At 44.4% G+C, this 26,962-nt stretch overlaps 1 protein-coding gene across 20 annotated transcripts in view; it reads right to left on the bottom strand.

Annotated features, from left to right (window-relative positions):
- Nucleotides 1-26,962, bottom strand: part of ZMIZ1 (zinc finger MIZ-type containing 1) — a 486,957-nt gene that overhangs the window by 181,140 nt on the left and 278,855 nt on the right. For all 20 annotated transcript variants that reach the window (XM_075934735.2, XM_075934734.2, XM_075934747.2 and 17 more), the window contains one exon: nucleotides 9,036-9,149. In XM_075934735.2, the coding sequence (XP_075790850.1) occupies nucleotides 9,036-9,149 (114 nt within the window). The remainder of the gene's footprint in view (nucleotides 1-9,035; nucleotides 9,150-26,962) is intronic.

Below are 26,962 nucleotides of genomic sequence, written 5' to 3'. Positions count from 1 at the left end.
TCAAGGGCCAGTGTAGACAGCTCGCAGCTTATTCCAGAAAAGCGGCTGATTTTCCGGAATAAGTGGCCCAGTGTAGACACAGCCAATGTGATTATGGACACCAGCTGCAAACTATGGACCATCAGTGATGCTTCAGTCATATGCCTGTGTAATCTCATGAAATCACTTCCACAGGTATTTATTGACTCGCTACTCTGGACTTGGTTATTTGAGGTTGCCATTGTTTTTGGGGGAAAGACATTAAGTGCTGCTACACTACAGTATACCAATATGTAGAATACTAAAATAGTCTTATGTTAATAGAGCATAAAGATTATTGACATTATGTAATGTTTGTTTTATAAAGCAGATTTACTTCAAGAATTAATAGGACAAATGCAATTTCATTTATAGATAGCATTCAGCCTTACAGATTCTCATATCTGTATTGCAAATTAACCCTTGTAGAAAAGGAGCTCACACAGCGCCTAGTTTTCTTAGCAAGGAAAAGGTATTGGACAAGCTAGATCTAGCTCACTAGAAGTCTGATAAAAACCTGTCCATTTTATTTTCTAGCAAAATTACAGCAGAACTCTCACAAATACTGGGCTTACTCATAAAATGAAAAGGCCACACCTGTTGTCTCTACAAGTTGAACCTCTCTAGTCCAGAACTCTCTGGTCCGGAAACATCTGTCATCTGGAATAATTTTAGTTAGCTGGATGTCCACTGTTCATGGGTATGGCCAAGTTTCCCGCCGCCCTATAAATTTCGTTTAGAGTCACCATTCCTAGCGCTCAGTGTTCTGTGCTGTTATTTAGCTCTAATTTACCCCTAAATGTTCTCTAACAGCCCAATAAGCAGTGGAAGTGTTGGTAATGCTGTTAAACAATATTGGCCTCTCGTGGTCCGGAAAATTCTCTGGTTCGGAACCTGTCAGGCCCAGGGTGCTGGACTAGAGAGGTTAAACTTGTAGTATATTCTCACTGGTACCTATGGGAACAATTTCAATTTGAATAATGCAAAGTGCACCACAAAGGCAAATCTATTCATTAGCCTAAAATGTGGTCACTGGAAGAAAACTGATTTGTCCGTGAAAATAGTGTTTCGATGTTCCACACATGGTGGCTACGTCTACACTGGCATGATTTTCCAGAAATGCTTTTAACGGAAAAGTTTTCTGTTAAAAGCATTTTCGGAAAAGCGCGTCTAGATTGGCAGGATGCTTTTCCAGAAAAGCGTCCATGGCCAATCTAGACGCACTTTTCCGCAAAAAAGCCCCGATCGCCATTTTCGCGATCGGGGCTTTTTTGCGGAAAACAGAACTATGCTGTCTACACTGGCCCTTTCGGGCAAAAGTCTTTCGGAAAAAAGACTTTTGCCCGAACGGGAGCAGCATAGTTTTTCCAGAAAAGCACTGATGATTTTACATTAGATCGTCAGTGCTTTTCCGGAAATTCAAGCGGCCAGTGTAGTCAGCTGGCAAGTTTTTCCAGAAAATCATTTGATTTTCCGGAAAAACTTGCCAGTGTAGACACAGCCGGTATGTATCCAATTCGTGCAGTTTACCAGTCAAACCAGGACTTCCATAACTGCTGGCACTTCAAATTCAACGTAGGATCTGAAAAACATGCTGGGATAGCTTTCTGTTTCTTACATCAACAACAGTAATTTCGCAATCAAAGCAGGCAACATTGCTGATGACTGACGCACAGAATGATATGCAGCATGTTCTTTTGTAGCCAGTGGGACTGGCAGCAGGAGAAAAAACACAATTGCTTTTGTTGAAGAAGAGCTGGGTAAGACCCCACATAGGAAACTGGAGGGTAGCCCCAATCTGCCCTTTTTCCAAGAACCACTGTTTGGATCAAAACCACAGTTGGATGGCTTTGATATAATTTGTCTTATGCAAGTGCAGAACTCTTCTTTGTTATTTCAGCAAAAATATTAGAGTTTTAAAGTTAGCTACCCAGGGGGAAAAAACTGCTATTCATGCACATCTGCCAAGTACATTGGATAGTTTTTTTGTAACAGCACGCAGGTCTGTGCTGAAGAACTATTCTCGCATCTCACATTTCAAAACTTTGCAGTTAGTGAATAGATGCTCTGCTCATTTTAGCCTGCCCTTTGTTCACATTCTCGGCATACTTTAGGGTTAGGGGGTTTCCTAGTGTATAGGGAAAGCGATCCTACAGCATCAAATCTGGATTAGTACATTGTTCTTTCATGTCACTGATGTGCTGGAAGGAGTAGTTTAATGTTGTTGTTTTTTTCCTTTTGCAATGTGCACAGAAAATCATGGCTGTGTGAAAAATGAAGAATTTTTCTCTTTACATACAGAGAAAGAAGAGCCGATACTGCAAATCTTTCTAATGTTTTGTAACAATTCCTGGGTCATTTATCAGCGCACTAGCGGCTTTGGAATCCCATGTAATGCAAATGCTCTAATGATGCCAGAGGCTAAGTGCTTTTTAATTTATATCCCAAAAGTAATGAAGTTCCAAAGTAATTTGTTTTCAAAGGTCATTTTAGGGATTGGAGAAATAAAGAATTAATAATCCTGCTGCGGTGGAATGAATAGGCTTTTACACTTTTAGAGGAGGTGGCGGTGGGGGAACTATGGTATAATCCCCCACAAGGTAAAATAATTGATAAACATTTCCAAAGATAAGCAGCTTTGGCTCTTAATATCATACAATACACAGTTGCTAAATTAATATTCATTTTGTTTATGGCTAAGGCCTACATGAATTGCAGAATGATTGGTAAATAATTGCTGCTGAGCTGTGGAAAAGACATGGAAAATCATGGAAAATAATAATGGACCTTTATTAATTACAGTAATTTGGAAAAGCCAGAGAAGACCTATTTGTTTAAGTAAAAATTTGCTGGAACAATAAAAAATCTCAAGTATTATGTTATTCCTGATAATTTTTTTGATAACCAGACATTTTGCTGTATTATAGTACAGTCAATCATGAGGTTTCTACTTGTATGTGCGAGGAAAAACGTGTGTGTTGCGAACTTCAAATTTCATGCAAGATTGTGGACTGTGTACAGTAAGCAAATTTAAATAAAACTGTGGAGGAAACTTAGTATTAAGGGATCCATAATATTGTAAATTATGACAGTCCAATATACAATTTGTTTTCAGTTGCTCATAGCTTTCTGAAAAAGTTTCCTTTGGTGTTATCCTTTTATTTTGCCTTATTCTTTCCCCCATATGCAAATGTCCCATATGCAATTTGACACCCTGACTCAAGGTCTAAGTAAACACATAGGGTATGTCTACACTACCCTCCTAGTTTGAACTAGGAGGGTAATGTAGGCATACCGCACTTGCAAATGAAGCCCGGGATTTGAATTTCCCGGGCTTCATTTGCATAAGCGGGGAGCCGCCATTTTTAAATCCCCGCTGGTTCGAACCCCGTGCAGTGCGGCTACACGGGGCTCGAACTAGGTAGTTCGGACTAGGTTCCTATTCCGAACTACCGTTACTCCTCATGAAACGAGGTGTACCGGTAGTTCGGGATAGGCACCCTAGTCCGAACTACCTAGTTCGAGCCCCGTGTAGCCGCGCTGCACGGGGTTCGAACCAGCGGGGATTTAAAAATGGCGGCTCCCCGCTTATGCAAATGAAGCCCGGGAAATTCAAATCCCGGGCTTCATTTGCAAGTGCGGTATGCCTACATTACCCCGCTAGTTCGAACTAGCGGGGTAGTGTAGACATACCCATAGGCTGGGTCTAGACTGGCCAGTTTTTCTGGAAAATCAGCTGCTTTTCCGGAAAAACTTGCCAGCTGTCTACACTGGCCGCCTGAATTTCCGCAAAAGCACTGACTTCCTACTGTAAGAAATCAGTGCTTCTTGCGGAAATACGATGCTGTTCCTGTTCAGGCAAAAGTCCTTTTGCGCAAAACTTTTGCACAAAAGGGCTAGTGTAGACAGCTCAGATTTGTTTTCCGCAAAAAAAGCCCCAATCGCGAAAATGGCGATTGGGGCTTTTTTGTGGAAAGCGCGTCTAGTTTGGCACGGACGCTTTTCCGCAAAAAGTGCTTTTGCGGAAAAGTGTCTGTGCCAATCTAGACACGCTTTTCCGAAAATGCTTTTAACGGAAAACTTTTCCGTTAAATGCATTTCTGGAAAATCATGCCAGTCTAGACGTAGCCATAGAGTGGTTCTCGCATTACAATAGGTAATTTCCCATTCAGGTACTCTTGCTTTCTCACTACCCTTGGAGATGAGCCACATCCATTCTGATTTGATTAGCATGGATGGGTATATATCATGATGTATGCCAGCAATGATCTCTGCCATATATATTGGCCAAACTGGACAGTCCAAGGATAAAAGGACACAAAACAGACATCTGGAGTAGTAACACACATAAATCTGCAGGGGAACATTTTAACCTCCCACATCACTCAATCATGGATTTAAAAGTAGCCATCCATCTCCAAAGGAATTTCACTACCCAACTGCAGAGAGAGTCTGCAGAACTGGAATTCATCTGACACTATTATTTTGGGTTTGAATAAAGACATTAACTTAACTCACTACAAAGCCAATTTCCCCTGCCACTGACATCCACTTTTTCACATCAGAAACTGTGAATGAGACACATCCAGCCCACCTAATTAGCTTCATTAACACAGGACCTACAATTGACAGGTACTTCTTTTGCTGTTATATATATCTTGAATTCTGTTATTTCCACTCCAACTCATCTGATGGGAAGTGGGTCTTATTTTTGTTCATCTCTAATGTGCCACAGGACTACTTGTTTTTAAAGTTACAGACTAACACGGCTTCCCTTATGAGACCTAATACATTTGTTATTCCGTAAATTGTCACCCGACTCCATATTACTCATACAGGTGTTTTTTGTTGTTGTTTTGATACCGAAAATAGCTTACATGTTCTCGCTATGGTCACTGTGGAAGTTCATGTGAAGAGGTTCTGGCTACTAGTTTGCCCTAATCAATAGGAACTTGAAACTGAGCCCTGTCCTCCTAAAGCAACGTGTTCCTCAACTCCAGGAACTTAGAGTAATTCAGGAAATCATGAAGGACCTGATAGTTTGAGATCTGAAACTGCAGTGATGGTGTATGTAAACACCTCCCATCCCAGGCAGGCAAGATGCTTGGCCTCCCTATCTACAAAGAGGCCCATGGGTGTTGTTGAATCAGTCATACTGTGGCTGCCTGCACCACTAAACAGTTCAGGGCAGGGCGGGTGAACAAGTACTCTGCTTCCGTAGCTGCAACTAAATTCTGCTTCTCCGCCTTCTTGGGGTGGGGCAGAGTCTTTAAGCAGGATCCGGTGGCAGATCTCAAAGCACTTGGTTTTGTCTCCTCAGCTGAAGAATATCTACAGGGTTTTCTCCTCCTCTCTGTCACCCAGTAACCCTTGGAAACATAACCTTCCAAACAGAGCTGTCCTGTCCATAGGAAGGTGCAGGGTGGCCACCACAACTGTCCTATGATGGGACCTGTGGGATTACCTGTGGGGCCGAATGCAGACCTCCACTCACCGTGGCAGTGGGAGCTGTAGCACTCCAGCAGCCTGCCCCACTCCGTTCCAATCTGCTGCACTCCGCTTTTCCAAAGCAGCATGGAAAAGAGCGCCCTGGGTTGGGGCACTCTGCTTCTTGCTGCCATGGAGAAGCAGAGTGCAGCCAGCTGGAATAGGGAGGCAGGGAGAAGCAGAGAAGGCCGTCACGTTGCTCCAGCTCCCACCACTCTGAGGAGGAGGCCGATCCCCGTTGTCGCCCTGCACCGAGTCCTCCGGTAATCCCCTGGCTTGAGTTGCTTGGTTTGTTGCATGCTCCACCATGTGCTTCTGACTCCGAAGTTTGCATGCCTGACGCTTCAGCCACTGGTGAATTTCTACTCGGGCCACGAGGCAGTAAAAAGGAACTGGAGAGGCCCAATTTAAAACTTTGGTAAGGAGCACACAAAGATCAGAGGTGTAGGCATGGACCAAATTGCAAGAAATTTCTGGCACATGGAGTGTGTACATGCCCACAGTGAAATACATGTATGGATCAGCACTTGAAGAAACAGGCCCTGATCCTGACTGGAGTCTTTGGGGGCTTCAGATATAATCTACTATATATTTGAGAGAGTATGTGTGTCCATCTCTCTGTTTGTTCAAGAACTCCTCCTAAATTGTGAGAGCTAGGACCACCAAATATATACAGCTTCCTCTTTTCATAACTTAAAGCAAAATCAGGGTTTGGTTGTCCCAGGAAAATGGGATGTGCCTGAATGGGACTGGTTTCTCATAAAATCACATAGAAAAGAAACAGAATCACCTGGAAGGTGAAAGGAGCTGGCTGCAGTTGGGGGTGAGGGAGAGGGTGGCATCGCCCCATCTGGGACTGCTCCAGCCCCAAGCCTCCCACCCTCAGGCATCCTTTAGAGAGGGCGGGGGGAAGGGGTGATGAAGCTTCCTTCCCCCCCCCCCCTTCGATTCGTACAGGAACATTGCTGGCTGTTTCCCTTCATCAGGGAGCAAGGGAAAAGTGCACAATTTGCTGTATTCCTCACTCTGGCTGACGAGTGTAGGGGGCAGATGAATTTGGACCTGCTCCAGCTGGGGTACATGCACCCCTCCCCCAGCTGTGTCCGCTGGAGCTGCAGACCTGCTTCTCACCTGGTCCCAAACTGCTGCAGTGAGAGAGGGCTGGGGTAGTCCTCTCTCCCAGGGGCAGCCTGCCTACTGAACCCCTCCTCCTCAGCCCCACCTCAGAGCAATGATTAAAATTGAAGCATGGACATTTTCTTTTTTTCCCCCCAAAAACCAAACATTAATTGAGTTAAGGACCTGAGCAATGCCAGGTAAATCATCTAGCATTATATATGTGTGGCTCTGTTTACATTGTAAGATCCTTGGGGCAGACCTTTTTAATTCTGCGCTGTTACAGCACCAAGCACAGTGGAGTCCCGATCCATGACTGGGGCTCGCAAGTTGCAAAACAATACAACTAATAAACAACAAACAAATGACTGAACAATAAATCACTTACATGGGAAAAAACTAAGCAACTGGTCACCAGTGGTATCCAGAGGTCCTTCTAAGCTGTGTGGTAGTACAGCCCTGCAACTGCTTAAAGAGCCCTGCCTAGCCAGGGGCTCAGGGCTTTGGGCATGGAGCTGTCTGCCTGGGGCTGGGGGAGAGTTCTCCCTCAACTACAGCAGCAGTAGTCCTTTTCTTTCCTGCCTTCTTATTGAGCTATATTCAGGTGAGCAGAGTTAACCCAAGGACACAAAAGTCTACATGACTTCATACTGCGCCAGTCTTTCATTTATGTGCTAAGCTACAATAGAAAGAAATGTGGTTCATCTCCAGCTACCAAATGTCCATATTCTGCAAAATTATCCTTGAGTTTCACCCTACTCCTTGCCATGCTAGAGTGAGGGCAACTATTTGTTTTTTCAGAAACAAAAATGACAGGGAGGAAGTTCAGGTCAGGATTAAAGGTGTTTTTGCAGAGCTATGTGGGAAAAGACTGAACACAGCTTGTATGCAAGCATGCATGGCGCCAACCCGGCTTGTTTGTCTCCTTTTCACAAACACCAAACTCAGACACAGTGTTTATCAACAACCAGATACAACATCAACACTTGGGAACAGTATTATTATAGACACATTACATCATGTGTATATGTTGATAAGGCAGGATATTTGATGAAGACAACTTACAGTTTGAATGTCATCAGAGAAATCTGTGGGTTCCAATTACATTTATAAGTCTCTCAAAAATATTTACTGCTTGGAAGGATGATATGCAACTTCTTATAGATTACTGGATTCATTCCAACTCTTGACACAGAATTTTGAGAGATGCTATACTCTTGAACGCATTAAGATGGAGCCATTCCGTAATATTTGAAGGCTTGCAGCTGAATCTGGATCTTAGTAAGTGCTGTATGTGTGATCTTTACAAACTTTATGAGATCAATTTGTGTGTTACCCCTCTCCCCCCCCCCCACCCCCCCAATAACAAGTATCTCTGACCACTTATGCTGAGGGATGATATGAACTACATAGGTGATGTATTTTTTCCCTTGCTATTTTGTAGGCTTTTATTTTCATTTATCTTTTGAATGTAATGTTATGAAAAGAGCTCAAAAGGCTTCGAGGAACCCCTGCACACAGAGAGTTTACTTGACTCTGGTAAATATTTCTGGGCTGAATCTTAAATCTGCTATCATCATACAAAACAAAAATTGCTGCTGTTGCAGGCATTGAAATATACCTTCTGCATTTGGCAGCTCCTCTAGAACTCACACAGGCAGCCCCATGAAAGTCAACAACACCTCCATAAGCAGTAAGTCAGGGTTTGAATCATGTCAGCACATGAAACAGGCTAAGCCAAATGAAATGGATTTCTATGGGGCACTCATCAGCAGACAGACTAGCCCGGGTCACCTCTGAAGAATGCCCTTCCACTCACTTCCACAAAAATAAGTAATTTGTTTGAAATTTCAAAGGTTCTTTTAATTAGTGACTCACTTAGTGCCACTGAATATAGAAAGAGATACAATAGAGCTACGTAAGATTTCGCCCTCCATATGATTAATTTCTTAATACTATGCATGTTAAGTAACATTAATCAACCTGACTACTAGGAAATAAATAGATATTAGTGTGTGGGGATTTAGGAATCATGTGCTGTACAAAACGAGTGATTAACTGCACACTCAGGGTATGTCTGCATAGCAGCATTATTCTACACTACAGGCCTTTATTTCGAAATAATGTCGAGCTGGAGGACTTCTTACTCTGACTCATGATAGTCTCATTTCACGAGGAGTAAGGGAAGTCGAAAGAAGAGTGCTCTTCCTTCGACTTTCTGCTGTGAAGACAGCACCGAAAGCCGAATTAAGCTATTTCTACTTCAGGTACGCAATTGACATAGCTGAAGTTGTGTAGCTTAATTTGACTTTAGACCCGCTGTGTAGACGAACCCTCAGTTACCACTGTTTGACAGACAGCACACAGGGTAATCACAGAGAAGAAAAATGCCATCACAGAATTAGTTCACGTACCGTCAAACAACCCATCAGACTCTGTTCAAAAGGTCTCTGGAAAGCTCTCGGGTCTCCACACCAGTCCAGGAGCTCGGTAGCTGCATTATGGAAGTTTGCGGGATTCTGTAAGTGCTGAAAAGGGGAGAGATGAAAAAACATGGTAAACAAATATCATTAACTGCTAGATGCATTCTCTTCAACACACTATTTCAAAACCAAAAAATCCCAGGAGATGATGAAATGAAGTCATATGAGTGGATGAATAGAGCAGACCAACTTAATTCATTCTCTACTATCTGTGTATCACTGGTCCTAACTGATTTTTATTTCTTAGAGGTAGTAACTCAATTGAAAGTCCAGATCCAGTTCACCAAAACTTCATGAATTGTGCTCATGTAGGTGCCGAATTCTCTTCTTGCTTTTGCTCTAACTCCACCCTCTATTCCATCCCTTCTCCCAAACCCCTAAGCAGTCTCTTCCCACCCATACTCCACCCCGTCCCACCACTTCCCCCAAACATGCCCCATCTCCACTCCTCACCCTCATCCCGGAGCTTGAACGCTAAGAATCAGTTGTTCGCAGCGCTCTGGAAGTGCTGGGAGGGAGGAAGAGGGATTGGACAGAAGGGCCACCGTCATGGAGAGAGGAGGAAACTTGGCACGGGTGAGGACTCTGAACCCGCTAAATTCTCCCAGAGCACCCACAGAGTTGGTGCCTATGCCCACAGATGTAGCGTGTTGAAGCTGGACACCCAGGCTGACCAATCCCAACACAGAGCAGATTTGAATCTCAATCTACATTTCAACTCTTTGCCTGCGTCAGGCCATACACCAACTCCTGGAAAGGGGGTCGCAAAGCCAGCAACGCTATTAGAACAGCTTGGTTTCACCATCTGCCTGCTTTCGGAATGTGGTTGGATTGCCTTGCTAGAGACATGGCTGATACTTATTAAACAGTTCGCACAACTGTGGCTAGCGTGGGGTTGCAAGACATATTGAGACATTTGGGGGCTGTAGTTCAGGATAACAGCACGTGGAGGAAAACACTGACACAAAGGTATGGCTGTGACACTGCCACAACGGACAATACAAAAGCACGGAGAGCGTTGAGAAATAGCCAGAGGAAATCTCACAACCCCGGCAGGAGCAGGATTTCATTAGCCAGCACCACTTGGAGAAAGAAACCAATTTAACTGCTACTTTCTCACCCTCCCCTGCAGTGGCCGAAGTATAATCCTATTTTGGGGGACACAGAGTAGTAACATTATTTAACACCATAATTCCTACTATCAACATTAAAAGTATTCTAAAGCCAAAATGCTCCCTATTTTAGCATGGAGCAGGGGGGCCAACAGGAGTGCCGGGCCTTAGGCATTGTGTGTGTGTGTGTGTGTGTGTGTGTGTGTGTTGGGGGGGAAGGTCCAGTTCAGCGCCCCCTGGAAGGAGCAGGGTTGGGGCAGACAGACCTCAGCGCTGGACAATGTTCATCTGTCCCTGCCCCCCCTCCCACCCTCACCCCCCACTCAGAGATGGCTGGACTGCACGGCGCAGGGCTTTGGTGCATGCTGCCTGGCGCTCTGGCGGCCCAAGGATCCAGCTGTTGCCGTGGTAACAACAGTGGTGGCTGAGAATAGTGGCGGTGTTAAAATAGCCGGCCCTGGGGCAGGCGGTGTTAGAATAGCCAGCCCTGGGGCAACGGTCCCCTCCCCCACCTCCAGCATCTGCGAGCCTGGCATGGAGTGGAAGTCAATGTACAGCAAGACTGTTGCCTCTAAATCCTGCACTATTTTTCAAAAACAACTGGTCTTTACCTTTACCCCTATCCCTGTCTGGATTTGTATAAAAGTCACCTGCCAACATGATGCCTGAGTACCCATGTTCTGGTACAATGCCCCCATGCTGAATGGAGACACATTATTGCACAAGTGAGTCACATGGTACAAGTTTTACATGTTGGGCCTTCGTTTATGAGGTCTTTGAAGCATTTTTTATTTGGTAGAAAGCACCTGGCACACATCAGGCACTCTCTGAGGGCATGTCTACCTGGGGAGTTATTTCAAAATAACGACCCTTATTTCGAAATAACTAGGCGAGCGCCCACACGACCAAGCCTGTTATTTCAAAAGAACAGGTTTGTTATTTCGAAATAACTCCTGCTTGTGAAGAGGATTGAGCTTATTTTGAAACAGTTATTTCAGGAGTTAGTATTTCAAAATGACTTATTTTGAAATAACCTGGTAAGTGCAGACATAGCCGGAGTATTTGCTACGGCTGCAATTAGTAAAACAACAGTGGACTTAGAAGAAAATTAGAAAAACTCCTTCACAAATGGAGACAATCAGTACCACAGTGTATGAGGCATGTAAAGGGTTTCTGCTACGGAAGTGAACGACTAGTTGTCAGGCTAGTCGACTAGTTGCTTCTCCCCCTCCCCCCCGTTGCCTCTATCAGAAAGAGGCAGCAAGAGGGGGAACGCAGGGGGTACATCAAAGCAGCAGTGCCACGTGGAGCCCAGGATGAGCTGGAGACTCCCTGGCTGACCCTGGGCTCCATGCAGCTCGGCTGCTTTGAAACGCTGCAGGGAGCCTGACATTGGGCTCCCCATGGCATTTGAAAGCGGCCGTGCTGCACGGAACCTGGAGTCAGTGGTGGAGTCCCCAGCTGACTCCAAGCTCCAAGTGTCACAGCCACTGTGAAACGCCAGGTGCAGCCTGACGACAGGCTCCCCACGGTGTTTCAAAGCAGCAGCACCACATGGAGCCCAGGGGCAGCAGTCACATTCACCTGTGAAATGTAACATCAGCCCTAGAAGTGTTGCTACACTTTAAAGACAGAGGCGGCCTATCGATTAATCGAATAGTCGATGCAAAATGCATTGATTATTCGATTAGTCAATGACTTGATATTTAACATCCCTAGTTTCCGCTAGCCTTCAGGGACACAGCTTTGAGCTTTCTAGCTGTGGCTATAACAGACCCATATGCGCTGCAGACAGGAGCGGCCTGAGGCGGGCTGCGGCAGCTGGCGCCCCAGGCAAAACGCGCGATTGGCGCCCCCGCCTGCACAGCCGTCAATGGAGTGATGTCATCATCAGTTGCCCCAGACGTCCCGTTGAAGGCAGCGCCCTAGGCGACGTCCGAGTCGGCCTATAGTCACAGGCCACCCCTGGCTGCAGACTGGGCATAAGAAAGGCTCTATAACACACACTCACCATCAAGATGCATACTTTCTCTGATAAACATAAAGCAGCAGCTCAACCCATAGCCCTGAGCCCCATAGCCATCCCTGAAACCCAGACAAGTCCCTGTTTATATGGTGCCTGCCATCTTCCTATGCATCCCCTTTTTTGTGTATTTATTTGGCTACAAGCTGAAGGACATATTCCATGTCCAGCTATAATTCTGTATATCTGTCCTTCATACTTTGCAATGGAAAATGCAAAAGAAACCAACAAAACCAATCCTCTCCCAAACCAAAAGCTTATTATTGAAGCACTATACACTTCATGCACCAGGAAATTGTCAGCAATTCCTAGAACTGCCATTTTCAGGAGATCGGACTGGCTCTATGGTTCATCAAAAAGAGTGACCATTGGCAAACCATGTGTCCTCTCTGGCATATCCAAGATGGAAAGTTAGTGGAACTTTTTCAAATCCTTTGGCCTTTTACTGCAAAGATTTTGTATAAAGTAGAGTTTTTGCAATATAAACCTTGGAAGAACTCTTCAGCTCAATAGACTCATTGACCAAAATGAGATGGTCACTGGTGACTCAAAACTACTTTATTCGGCATACACAGGTTCTGGTAAGACTCCACAGTAAATAAAAAACCACTGATCGTAACTCTAAAGATTCACTTATTTCTTTTTCCCCTGCGTATCAAGATCTCATGTAAGTATCTTCCCAATCATGTAACATAACTACAGTGTTGCCAGCTCTCATAAGAAGGGGTGATGTTTTATGTAAAGCCCCAATTTCTAGAGACAAGAGTTCACATGAGAAATTCAGCTTGGATTTATAAAAAATAAGGTCCTAGCCTTTGTGAATGCTCAGACGAGTCTGAAAATGTGCATCCAGAAGGCAAATAAAAGGGAACCAATAATAAAAGGAATGTATTAAATTCTCATCATTTTAAAGACAATCTGATGATTTTAGGGGGGCTGTTTACTCATGATTCTTGAATGGCTGGAGTTGGTAATGCAATAAATATATGCCTCGCATCCAAACTCTGTTTTCTATTCAGTTTTCTTTCCCTCTTTATTTTCATGCCAGAGAAACCAAATCAATTAGCTCCAAGACAGAGAAGTGAAAACAAGTATCCGCCCACACCAGGTTATGTCCCTGACCTATTGGATCATGTTACACTAATCCTTGTTCTATGGAGGATCTTTGTCAGAGGCCCTTGCATTGACAAGAGGGGACTGGTTTGTGGGGCAGCAAGTTTTAAAACAATAGAAGAATTTTTTAAAAACAGCAAATAGATGTTATGCAACATGGCATCTTCCCCCTCAACAACATGAAGCCAAATTTATACCAACTGCATGACTTCCTCTGGGTTGCATTTTGAAAGCAACATTTCCATTCCAGCTCAATGAAAGGAGGCAAAGTTCTCCGTATACTTATGAATATTAGCATATAAATTAAACAAAGATAAGAGAGATCTTTTATGCCTTTTATAAAAAACAGCTGGCCAAGTAGTTTAGGTTATTGGTCCTAACTGTAGCAAGCAGAAAGCTGTGAATGTCTGTTGCTAAATCGCTCAATATCTACTGTCATTTCAATCCTCCATTGTCATTTGGCAGAAAAACACAAAAAACAACTCAAACCCCTTTTAAAGCATCATACACACACTGCAACTTCTCTTGTTGTAATGTACCTGCAAAGATTGCAGAGAAAGAAAAATGTGAGCATAACTAGATCACAAATCATACTGTGATAATCACATGCTGCAGTGGCAGCAAAAAAAAAAAAAAAAAAAAAAAAAGGTAGCATGTTCCAACCTCCATAACACAAAATCAACATTAACTATAACAGAGACGAAATGTGATATAGACACTCTCTTGGATACTGTAGGTTTGGTCACCAAGACCTATACATATTTGTAAACATTCATGATTTTGTAGGTGATATTTCCATTGGATACATCCCACCCTGAGAGCAAAGAACTCACAAATACTGAACATTAAACACAGAACAACATGGCTATTTTTTTCCTTGTGGCATAAGATCACTGGGCACAAAATGCATTTCAGTATCACTTCACCAGCTCCTCCTAGAGTGGCCTGTCACTCCACACTCTCAAAATATGTGAAAAAATAATTATTTTTGTTTTGCTGCTCATCAGGTGAATCTTGTGGCTCTACTTGAGATATCTTAAAGAGACCTAATTGGAAGACGTGCACTGTCCCTCTGAAAACAATCAGGCCTCCTCAAGATGTCGAGCTGGGCACCAAAAAATGGAGGCGCTCAATCATTTGCCATTGTGGAAGATTTAGGCCACCATTAAAAAGGCCTTAAATGTGGGTTTCATTTTCACTTCACTGTAGCGTATACTGACACCTACTTCAAAAATGCCTTTACAAGAATAAAGGACTGAAAAAAAGCGTGTTTCATGTTTCAACGTCACTGTTGAGATACATACTCATCTCAGTGGGCTATGTCACAGCAGAAGCACTAATGCAACGCTGAGGGTGACCCAGACTTCAATTAATTATGTGCTATGCAACTCGCACTCGCGTTTCCATCCCACAATCACATTGCACTTGGGCTTTTATTTATTTATTTTGCCTGATCAAGCACAACAAGGTCCTATCATAAACCATCCACTAAAAGACGGGTCTCTACAAAAATCCCCCACAATTTTATATATACCCACCACATGCTGAATTCTTGATGTCCTACACAGCAGTAGGGATGTAAAATCCCATTTTCATTTGTTAGCCAGTTAAACATTAAGCATTTGTTAGCATAAACATTTGTTAGCCCTCCACCCATTAAGGGTCAGGCTCGTATGCAGGAATTTCTGTAGGGGGCCGCTTTTTTTGTACACGTGGACCTCAATTATTGTAAATATAATGCAATGAGCATGCATAAGAGAGGTTAATGAAAAATCCGAATGGAAACAGTGATTGGTAAAATGATTTTGTTACAACATACAAAAGTCCCCAGCCGCCCGGGAGGGCTGGGCAGAATCAGCCCCCGTCTGGTTAGGCTGTGGCTGCGGCAGCCCAGCCCGAACCATGGGAGGGGGCTGGAGGCTGCCCTGCCCTCCTGCCATGTCGGCCCAGCCCTGCCCTGTCCCCAGCCTCGCTTTGGTGGGGAGTAGAGGATCAGCCCTAGCCTTCCCCAGCTGGCCAGAGCACGGGGGAGGGAGGGTCAAGCAGCAAGCTACCCCAACCTTCCCCTGGCCAGCCAGAGTTGGCTCCATTGGGGATCATGAGGGACTGCATTCGTACCCTTTGCACACACACCCCACAGACGGGCCTAAGGGTGATGTTTACTGAGTGACTGGGTTACCCGTTCGCATCACTACGCAGCAACCGTACTACTGAAAAATTAATTTGCAAGTTGGTTACGCAAGATGAGTGATTCCCCCTGCCCCCTTTGTCAATTCCGTCAAATTGAAAGACTGGTACCTGCAAAATCTAAAGGAAGAAAAGAACCTGGCAAAATACTAATGGGTTTGATCTCTATCCTTTTTATGTCTGAGTAGTTTCCACAGCGAGAGAGAAAGCTGATGCTGAACAAAGTAGCGAGCCTGTTGTTGAGGCTGCATGATTGCCTTTCATGCCATTCTTCTAATTTCCTCAATAAATTTTAAAATAAATGAAGGGTTGCCTGAAAATTACACAGAGAGAGAGAGATAGTGTATCTGGATGGAGAGGGGGGAGAGCAGCGGAGGGGAATTGAAAGGAAACCACACATGAACCTAAGTATAAATATGGAGAAATGTTATGTTATGCAAGAAAACATTCAAAACTACCACTACTTTTTAAAAAAATTAAGCCTTCAGTACTTGCTTTGGGCTATCACATCTCATGCATTAAGCACACAAGAAAATAACAGGTTGGTGGAGCTGTAAGTCCAAAAGTTCTACAAGAGAACCACACTGCTCAACCTACAAGCACATACAACCAAGATGTTTAAATACACATTACTTATTTTTTCATCACCAATAATGGGCTCAACTTTGCTGAAGACACTTGTATCAAGGTTGCTGCAGGGAACCCAAAATCTAAAATGGAAACAAGCTCTGTAAGAATCAGAGCTACTTACAAGAGTGATCTGCAGTATTACTTAATTCTATTGTAAAACAAAACATCACCTTTTCATTACATCAGAACCTTCACGTGAAGTTTTCAAAACTCAGATGTTATAATGAAGTGCTTCATAGGATTCTAGCTGGCTTAAATGAATGAAATCGAGAGACTCAGACACACAAAAATCAGTGATGTGTGACTATATATTGTTATGGGCAGGAATCACCAGGTGGTGCTGTGAGTCTCCTAAATTCTTTTCCTTGGCCTTGCAGTCAAATTTTTATTTAATTGTATTTTTGAGGCAGTATCTTGTGTAGAGGAGCTGTTGCAAGAAGCAAGGGAGTTCTCTCTCTGCCTTAACCCCTCTAACTTGACTAACTTCTTGAGGCAGAGTTGCTCTCAAAGAAATAGGAATTGGTGGATGGATCAGATCCCTGAAAGAAAGGATTATTTCTGTATTGTCTGCAAACACCTCTGGTATATATGTGTAAATAAAAGAAGATGTATTAAGATTATACCTAAACTCCGCATCACTCATTTCTCCTGCAATGGCAATGAAATGACACACTGCTTGTATCATGGGCCTACAACGAGGTAGCTATTTATTTTTGGTAATGGTCTAAATTTCTTGGGCAAGATATAGTCAATACTCCAAAGAAAATAAATAAATAAATAAATTCACAATACAGATAGGTAAATAAAATATTTTTGAGGTCCATTCAAAAAGCATCTAGCAATGTAACTTTGGCCTGCAGCCTACCTTTGACAACCTCGGCCTACAATATATAACCACATGCATGGTTATATAACCAATGTATATGCTAGTTTGTGCACACATGTATGTGCAAGACAGGAAAAGGAAATAAAGATCCCAAAGCACAGTAAAATAAAGCCAAATATCCTTAATATACTGAGTTCTCTACATCCTCACACCAAAATGCATGCATGCCTTTTACAACTGAAACCTTGAGAAAAATTCTGGCAACACAGGAATCAATTACTCGGAATGAAATACAGCTAGGATACCAGGTGTATCTCCTCTAAATAAAGAAGATTACAAACCAGATGTATGCCAACATGTTGTAGATTTAGCAATGCAGTAAATACTGGGACAACAACAGTGCAAAATTAAGAGTAATTACAGGGGGTTAAAGTTATCATGCACATATCAAGACACCATGATCATGACAGCAATAATATGGAAAACAAAATCATCCAAGTGCAGACTCTCTGCTTTTTGTATGTTGCTATGGAAATTAAATGTGGAATTTTATTTTACAAGCTTGCATATATTTGAGAGGGGAAAATATTTTTTTCCCTTTTCTTTGAAACATGCCAGGCTCTGAAGACACAGAACTAATTTACCGTGGCTTAACTGCTGCTCAAATGGGATGTCATGCAAATAGGATGCTTTTGAGTAGCAAACTGCTTAACTATGCTAAACAAGTTATTGCATTTATTTATGTGATGTCGCACCAAATTATGAAGGCTGACTCAAGTTGTCTGTTTATTTTGCCCACTTTCGTCTGCTCTGTGTCTCACGTCTTGCTTTAATTGAACTGCTGAACGATAACGTAACTAATCATCCAGACGCTAAGCCATGTTGCTAGATTCTAGGTTAATTAACAGTGGCCTACAGTCACTGCATTTCTCACATGGATAGCCACTTCGGCCTCTGCCTACTGTCTGGCTTCACTAGCCACATGAAGCCTTGCAAATCGTATTTGAGTAGAAGAATGCAGCTATCAACAAATGGAAATTTTCACTGAATAGAAAAAGACATACACTGTCAACCGGCTCCAGCTAGCTGTATGTTGCTTTTGGACATGAGGGCCTGGTCTACACTAAAGGGTAAGGTTGACTTAAGATGCACAACTCCAGCTACATTAATTATGTAGCTGGAATCGATGTATCTTAAATCACTGTCCACACAGTGTAAAAGGTTGACAGGAGCAATTACCTCCTGCTTGCTTCCCTTACTCTTCCTGAGGATCAGAAGTACTAGCACCGACAGCGGCACCCTTTCAGTTCCAATTAGCGGGTCTTCACTAGATATGCTAAATCAGGGGTCGGCAAAGGGACCTCCACAGGCCAGATCGGTTTAAAACAGCCAGTGTTTATCTCTAGCTGCTGCACGCATTTGGTTGTGGAGGGGATGCGAAGTCTCTCGCGTCCTGTCCCCGCCCTGCCAGGGGCACCCAGCGGCTAGAGAGACATGCTGGCTGTTTTAAAATTACTGGCATGTCTCTCTAGCTGCATTGACTTGGTGGGTCAAATGATTGGTACTGATTGGCCTGGGGGCATGGAGAGCGTGCGAGGTCTCCTCCCACTAGGTGCCTAGAGGGAACCTGGCATTTCTCTGTAGGAGGTAGGGCAGGGCAGGGGAGGGAGGGAAGGAGAACACTTCTCATGCTCCCCCATCCCAGGCCAATCAAGGTGGGGGAAAGCACAAGAAGTCCCCTGTCCCCGCCCCTTCCGGGGTGGCCCCCTTTTAAAAATTATTGCCCACCCCTGTGCTAAATTGAACCCCAGAAGACCACGGGATTGACTGTGGCATCATCGATCTTCCACATATTGTAGACATGGCATAAGCAATTAACCCATGACTCCAAGAGCAGAGGATTAAAAAGACATCCACCAAATGTCATGATACTCTCTATTAAAATCTCAAGATTTGGCAAGACCGATTTGGCCTACCTCCTTTGCAGCAAAGTCAATTAACACCAGCTGACAATCTGGCCAAATATATCTACCTCTAAAAGCATTGTCTTTATCTCTGGCATTCCCCAAAGTTTTTCTTTAGTATGGAAGACATGGGCTCCAGCTGTTTCTGCTGAGTCCACCAGCCAACAAAACTTTTTTGGCTGATGATCAAAAACCGCAATTTCTATCTAAAATCAATCAATGTTTTCTAATCATTTACTCAACCTTAATATTCTCCTCTGGACTTCCTTTTCACTCTGTTTAATGAAAATATACTGCAGTCTTGAATACACACAGAACAGGAAAAAATCAAACAGGGAAGAGAGAGAGGGATTCTCTACAACTTAAACAACACTGGAGCAGAATTAGTGTGGTCCTGTGTACTAGATCAAGTAAGCTTAAAGCAGAAATTAAAATAAATTGCCTGTCTCAATAAGGTAAACATAACTCATTCAGACACCCTTGCCACTGAGTAACTGATGGGATACAAGGCAGTTCTTTGTGTCCCATAGCATAGAAATATGGGCTATTAGACCTAAATTTGATAAGTCACTCAGCACCACATGCAAGCAAGCAAAGGACCTGCATTTCAGTCATGATCATTAACTGAAATTCATTAATAGAGCCCTTTATTAGTCTAAAAGCTCAAGAGGTTCAGGAAATAAGCTCAGTCACAACCCCCCTCCTCCTCATGCATGGATAACTGCAATGTTTCTTCATTCATGAATTAAGTCCCTTTATCACTCCCCAACATGCCCTTCATTGGCTCTTAGGGAACTACAGTGGTGTAGAAATATGAGCCACTAATTGCTGATGTGCTTCTAAAATGGAAAAAGCCATGACCCGAAATAGTTGGTTTTTCTGTTTGTGATTGTCAAGTAATGTGATTATACATCTAGTGAGTGTGCATACGTGAGGAGCTATACTTAGGCCTCCTCTGCCTTGTGACTTTAGGGAGAACTTAGCTGCATTAAGGCTATTGCTAAACAAGGAGTCTGCACCACCAAACATATTCCATCAACTTTAAGGGCCGTTAAAGTTGATTTTGGTACTCCTGCTTTCACAAGGAGTAAGTACCAAATTCAACCTTGCATGGTCGACTTTGCAGTAGTACAGATGCAGTGCTTTGAATGTCTATGTTTTTGGCCTCTGGCAGGTATCCCCCAGTACCCCAGGGTGACTGCTCTGGCCACATCTTTCAACTCTACTACTCGCCAGGAGAACAGTAATATCCCAGGGAAAATTTGAATTTCATTTCCTGTGTGGTGAGCAGACCTCAGGGCAGAAAGCACACCTGCCTGACCATGAGGTCCCAGATCAGAAACGAACACCAGCATGAAGCGTGCAGAAGATCCTGGACCTCACTGCTGTTAGGGGAGTAGGGATGTGAAAGTGTAACCGTGTACAACTGAAGAGGCTGGGCTTATGGGCTAATCTTCACAGTTACATGCAAGCTCTGGGTATACAAGGCAGTAGCGTGGAGGGGGTAGGCGGTTACACGTTTACTTAATTAAATGGATTTTAACATCCCTAGTGGGGAGAGGAATCTGTTCTAGGGATGTAAGTGACTAGCAAAAGCTTATTGGCTAGTTTACTAGTCCCTTGACTAGTCGCTTCCTGCTCCCCCTTGCTGCCTCTATCAGAGGCGCAGTGGGGGTGGGGAGACAGGAGCCAGTGCTGGAAGAAGCCAGCTTAAAAGCCGTCTCCGCGGGGAGGCAGGGGTGTACTGGGGACTGAGCGCAAGCTGGGAGTCAGCCGATTCCTGGCTCATGCTCAATCTCAGATGCAGCACCTCTGCTTTACATTTAAAACACTTAATACATTTAAAAATCAGAAGTGAAGTGGCACGGAGGGGGGAACCAGCGTGAGCCGGGACAGATGATTCCTGGCTTGTTTTGGGTTGCCCGTACTACGCTTTCGTCTTTTAAATGTATTAAGAGCCAACAGGAAGAGCCACGGCGGGGGGGGGGGGGCGGTCCGGGGGGAGGGCGGAGGGAGACGGACCCTGCACGAGCCGGGAATCATCTGTCTCGGCTTGTGTTGGGTCCCTCCTGCTGCACTTTAGCCCACTTTAGCAGGCTCTTAATATATTTAAAAGGCAGAGCCACAGCGGAGTTAACTCTAGGGATGTAACAGTGTAGTCGATAAACCGATTAGCAAAAGCTTATAGGGCAATGCTATAGACTACATGCATTTCCCTCCCTGTCCCAACCAGTAAATTTCGTAGCAGGCTGGCCAGCAGCCCGGCTCAATTCTGGCTCATGCTGTGTCTGGGACCTTCCCCCTGCTGTGGCTCTGCATTTGAAGTGTATTAGGAGCCGGGCAGGCAGCCTGGCTCAGTTCCAGTTTGTGCTGGGTCCGAGAGCTCAGACCCCCTTCTCCCCTGAGACAGGGGCTGCTGCCACCCCACACTGCTGCCTCTTTAGAAAAGTCAGCAGCACAGGGCGACAAGCAGCTGGTCTGCAAGAGGAGCTGGTTTTTAAACTGGCTCTCTTCATAGACTAGTTCCCACCTGGCACCCCACGCTACTGCCGGCCCCGCCCCTGGGACGATAGAATTAGTCGACTAACCAATAAGAATGTGTGAGGTTATTCGACTATTCAATTAACCGATATTTAACATCTAACCCCGCTGCAGCTCCCCGCTTATGGACTAATCGACTAGTTGATGGAAAATCCATCGACTAGTCGATTAGTTGAGTAAACTAAATTTGACATGCCTAATCTGTTCTCAGAGAACTATGAACCAGCAAAAGAAATGCTGAGAGCTATGCCAAGATCGCAAAGGGAATGGAGGAGAAAGGATACGCCAGGGATTCCAGCAATTCTGAGTGAAAATAAAGGAGCTGAGACCATCCTGCCAAAACACAAAGGAGGCAAACGGATGATCTGGAGCATTGCCACAAACGTGCCACTTCTAAGAGCAGCTGCATGCAATACTTGGCGGGGACCTGACCAGTTTCTCTAGCCAGACCGTGGATTCCTCCCAAGATACTCCTCAGACAGCCTTGGACAGTGGCTTGGAGGACAGCAAGGAGGAGGGGGAGAATGGTCAGCAGGAGAGTGGAGCAACCAATGTCACCAAGAGCCAAGAACTTTTATAACTCTGGAGACAGTCCCCTCCTTCCAGGACACAGTCGGACACTGATCCCGGCAGGGCCCTTCCGGTGAGTTCACATTTTTATCTTGCTCCAAGTGGATGAAGGCAATTGGGTGTGAGTGATGGCAGCCACTGTGCCTACACAGAAGTGAGATCCCTGGAACAGCTTGTTAACGTGTCTGGAGATGGAGAGGGAATCCTCCCTGCACATCTTCATAAAGCTCTTACAGAGGAACCCCTTAATCCCTCTCACACGGTTTCTGGGGAGGCCTTTCTTTGTTCCATCCTCTATGGAAGGACCCCTTTCCACACCAAGTCAGCACTAAGTGGTCTGGTGTCACTGCAGTATAAGATCCAGGTTTCTGGCCATATTCCTTCAGCGTCTGCTCCCGATCACTCTGTGTGATTCGGAGAAGACTGATCCCCTCACACCATGTGAACCCTGCTCTGTCTCCATGCCCAGCCTCTCCTGCCCACCTGCTCCTGTGGGAAGAGAAAGTTGTATTCTACTAGCACACAGGGGAGGGGGACAGACAAGTGCTGTGAGAGCCCCTACCCTGCTCTGCTACCACGCGTGGACTCCCTGCCTCCTGCAGGCTCATGCCTGGCCCTGCCCCATACCGGGTCTGCCACCCAACAGAGTCCAGCTGCTCCCCTAAGAACTCTGAGGTGTGCCTGCTGCATAGCGGCCGCTGAAAAGCATAACTGTGGCCTGGTCCAGAACACATCCCTACTGTCTTTAGACAGACCTGCCGTTTATTCTAACCGTTTTAGGTTTTCCTTTCTGCAGTGCATCTCCTGTAAAGTCAGCCCTTCGCTTTTCGTGACAGCGGGAGTCACAGTGAGCCTGCTGTGCACTCCCCCGGCCCCACCACTTGGCCGGCTGACACAAACCCACAGACGAAAGTAGACATGGGAGGAGATGTTCAAGCAGCAAATGCAATCCACCCACTCGCAGAGGGAGCTCCTCAGCGAGTGGAGGAATACGCGGCTGGAGGAGATGTGCGCAGTGTGAGGACAGGAGAACGTGCAGGGAACTGGAAGTGAAGCATCAGCAGACAATCTTAATGGCGGCAATGGCGGCTCTTAATGCATTTAAAATGCAGACGTGCAGCGTCTGAGACCAGGGGTGAGCTGAGAATCAGTTGATTACCGGCTTGCTCCTGGTCCCTGCCTTGCCTCTCCCTCCCCTGTACCTCCTTCCCCCTCGCAGAGACGGTGCTGGGGGAGGGGGGAGGCTTTGAGTCTGGCTCCCCCCAGCACCGGCTCCTGCTCCCACCACCCTTGCTGCCTCTCTCTGATAGAGGCAAGGGGATGGGGGGAAGCAACTAGCTGAGTCACTACTTGACTACCCAATAGGCATATACTTATCGGTAGCCAACTAGTCACTTACATCCCTATCATGAACCTGCTCTGGAAAACCATTAGCAGAATCTAAACGAGCTGAAATGAGGTTACCGTCTGACTTGGCTGATCAGAATTACATGGGCAGTTTCTGGGTTATATGCTTGGTATATAAATAGCTGCAGTACACACTGAAATTTACAAGAGAACCTCTGTCTCCTTTTAAGGCAGAAAACGACAAATGCACCTTCTCTATAACAAAAATTGTCGGGTGTTGTTGCACTATGCTCTGCCCTGCCACACAGGCTAATGTGCCTTTTGCAGTTTAAGCCCTGAGCCTGGTATCTCACTCTGACAGCCAGCAGGGAAAACAGGCTCATGTTAGCAGCAACGGCTCGTGTTGCTCACTAGTAATGCATCAGATGTCGTTACAACAACATTGCCAGCCCAGTCTTTAGCCATGTCACCATTACACCTGAGGAGTGGTAACACTCAACCCACAGCTCTCCAATCAACGTGGGACACATCAGGGAGGCCTGGTTTGTGCTTCCCCTTCTGTCTGTGCTCAGGTAGAACAAGAGTGACGTCAATCATAAGAACAGTTCCTCATACACAAGGCCTTATGGAAAGGGCTGGCCATCTGGATTAGCATTATGGACACTGCTCCTTCCATCAGAAAGTAGAAAAGCCCCACATGCCAGGAATGGGGAGAGTGCGGTGAGCAAGAGAGAAGCACGAAACCACAATAATTCTCAAGGTAATCAAAGCACAGTTATCAAATTGCATCTATAATATTTTCCTGGCCTGACATAATGATATAAAGCTTCAATATTACAATGCAAACATCAACAACTTAAGTTACTCATTCACTGAATATTTTTAAATATTCATCATCTATCTTCCTTGTATTTCAGTGGTTTTAGCTTTCTTATTTTAGTCTCAGAGTCTGGATAGACTATATAGAACTAAAGTCATACATCCGAATACCTCCTACTTTCACGAGCCCTTCCCTCCCCCCCCCCCCCATCAGCAAATTATACATTATTAACATGTTTCAAAATCATACATAAAATGTCTGCATGGGAATTATTTATCAGTATTCAATAAGAGAGACAAAACTTTCATTACTCATTGAAATGAAGATAAACATACATTCAGAAACCCCCTGGCTTATTTTTTAGGAAGGACCAGTATAGAGAAGGTGCAGGTAAGTAATTAACCTCTTCACTGTTTTAAATGGCCAACCAGAAGTCTACAATTAACACGGGAAATTCAAGTTCCATCACCAATAGATACTTTACAATTTCCAGTATGAAGGAGCCTTCAATTACAATTACCCAGAGAAACAATATAAACCATCTATCTGAATGCTCAAAATCTGTTCTAAATCATAACCTGATAAATTTAACACAATTTCTCACATTACGATCATTTAGAATATGACTGTTTCAGAAGTTCAGTTTTTTAGGATCCAAATCCGCAGCACCTCTAGATTTATAACTCAGGATCCTTTTATCATCAGTGTCCATTCCCGTTACAGGAAGAACATTTGTAAATGGCATGGCAGACTGCTGTTCAGAGTTTGATTTAGTCTTTAAAAAGCTGTGAATTTCATTTTCATGAAACCTGAATAAACATTTAAAAATGCTTTTGTTTGATCACAATCAGGAGACAAATACCCCATAGAAGCATTAAAGGTCCTTAATTTTCCAGGACTCAAGAATGATGCTTTCCATCTACCTTCCTATACCACAGATTCTAAGCATCCAACTTCCTTCTCTTCTTTTCAATTATCCCTGTTCTCATCTGGGAAAAAAACAGGACTGATCATGTCTGAAGGGGAGAAGGTTTTGCAGCCAGCAATACCAGACAGGAACACACAAGTTTATAGGCAAATACTCTGTTTGTTCTACTCTTTCTGTCCCTCCAATAGACTGGACTGTTTTAATTACAGTCCTATAAATTTTTCCCATTTCCATTTCTGTTTACAAGTTTGAGTGTAGGACTGCTTCAAAGCAGACTAATAAATAATATGGGATCCTGGCTCTTTTTACAAGTTAAGCATCCCAGTAAGCATCATATTTTAAAAAAAGTTCCTTTCGGGATTTATTTCAGACTCTCAATTTTGGACTGAAATGAAAAAAAAATGTATTTAATTAAAGCTCTAGCAGGCACTGGGCTGTTGCTTCTGAATCTTACTTCTGCTTTTCAGACAGGAGGATAGGGAAACTGACTGGTAAGACATCTTCTCTCTTCCAATCTTGCAGCCAAAGTGGAAACCAGGCTGGCCTTGGGAGTCCCATAGCTGGACCAGAAATGTAGCGTGTCCCTGAAGACCAGGGTACCTGGAGGTCTCCTCAGTTACTTGTGCCAGAGGGCTTGGCCTGTTGTAATATGCCTTTAAATAATCCTCATCTCAGCCACCAAACGATGCTCTCCTTTTAGTAGCTCCTGCCTTTCTAACCTGACTTGAGTTTCGAGTTAAACAAAATGCTTGATTACTAAGCTAAACGGATTATCCAGCATTACCTGTCCAATGCACTGTTCCAAAGCTTGAATTGTCTGTAGTATCATCTCCTCCTCATTATCTGGCTGTGAGAGGCTGACCAAGAAGGGAAAATCCGTTGCCACCCTACCTCTGATTCCAATCCCGGTGGGCGCAAATCTAGACTGCTGTAATAATAGCTTTGTAACTGGAGTAACTGACAAAGTTCTGACCTCAGACTCCTGAGAGGCTCTACAGAGTTTCTTCTTGGGAGCCATAATGCTGCCCACAAATGCCGAGAAAGGGAAGAGGAAAACCTGGAATCGTCAAATGTTCAGCATAACGGAACTGCAACTCCGTGTAGGTAATTAGACAACTCAAGACACAGAGACCCACCCACAGAAAAACATTTGCTGTTGGAAGCCAAAGCTTCAATAACACTCTCTCCCTCACTGCTTCTGCAACCAGTTCATCCAAACAGGAACTGACCCTCCCCCAAGGAAACTACCCTTTTCCCTTCCTTACCCCATGTACTTCTGTCTTTTATGCATTTGGAGGGAGAATCAACTCAGCTTCTTTTCAGTTAGAAATCAAATGTGGGGAGACCTCTGGCAACTAGCCCTAACCAGCTACGGAAGAAAAACCTCATTGTGCAATAACTGTGAATATAAATGGCTCTTATTTCTGCTTGGAATTAACAGTGCCTTCCCCCTGTCTTGATCCAACATTTAAAGAACCTGATGGAAAATAAGTTACATCCTCGGGCATCATAAAAGCTTCTTTGCTCCTCTTCAGCAGAGCAGAAACACAGGGCTGGTGAGAGTCTTTTTCCCAGGGTTTGTCTCTATGGTTAGCACAGGGTAAGCTGAGGTCTTCATCTGCCCCATACTGTCTGGCCACACTGCTAGGTCAAAGCACACTATGGAATGTCTAGTGCAGAACAGCAGGGTTCACATGCACATCAGGTAGAGTGCTGTGGATTTACACCTGATGTTCACATGCACATCAGGTAGTGTACTTGATGTACACTAACTCTGTATAGACATGCTCTCACAAT

The sequence above is a fragment of the Pelodiscus sinensis genome, chromosome 8, assembly GCF_052426305.1.
Source record: "Pelodiscus sinensis isolate ZL-2025 chromosome 8, ASM5242630v1, whole genome shotgun sequence".
Lineage (NCBI taxonomy): Eukaryota > Metazoa > Chordata > Testudines > Trionychidae > Pelodiscus > Pelodiscus sinensis.
This window is presented reverse-complemented; position numbering and strand designations above follow the sequence as displayed.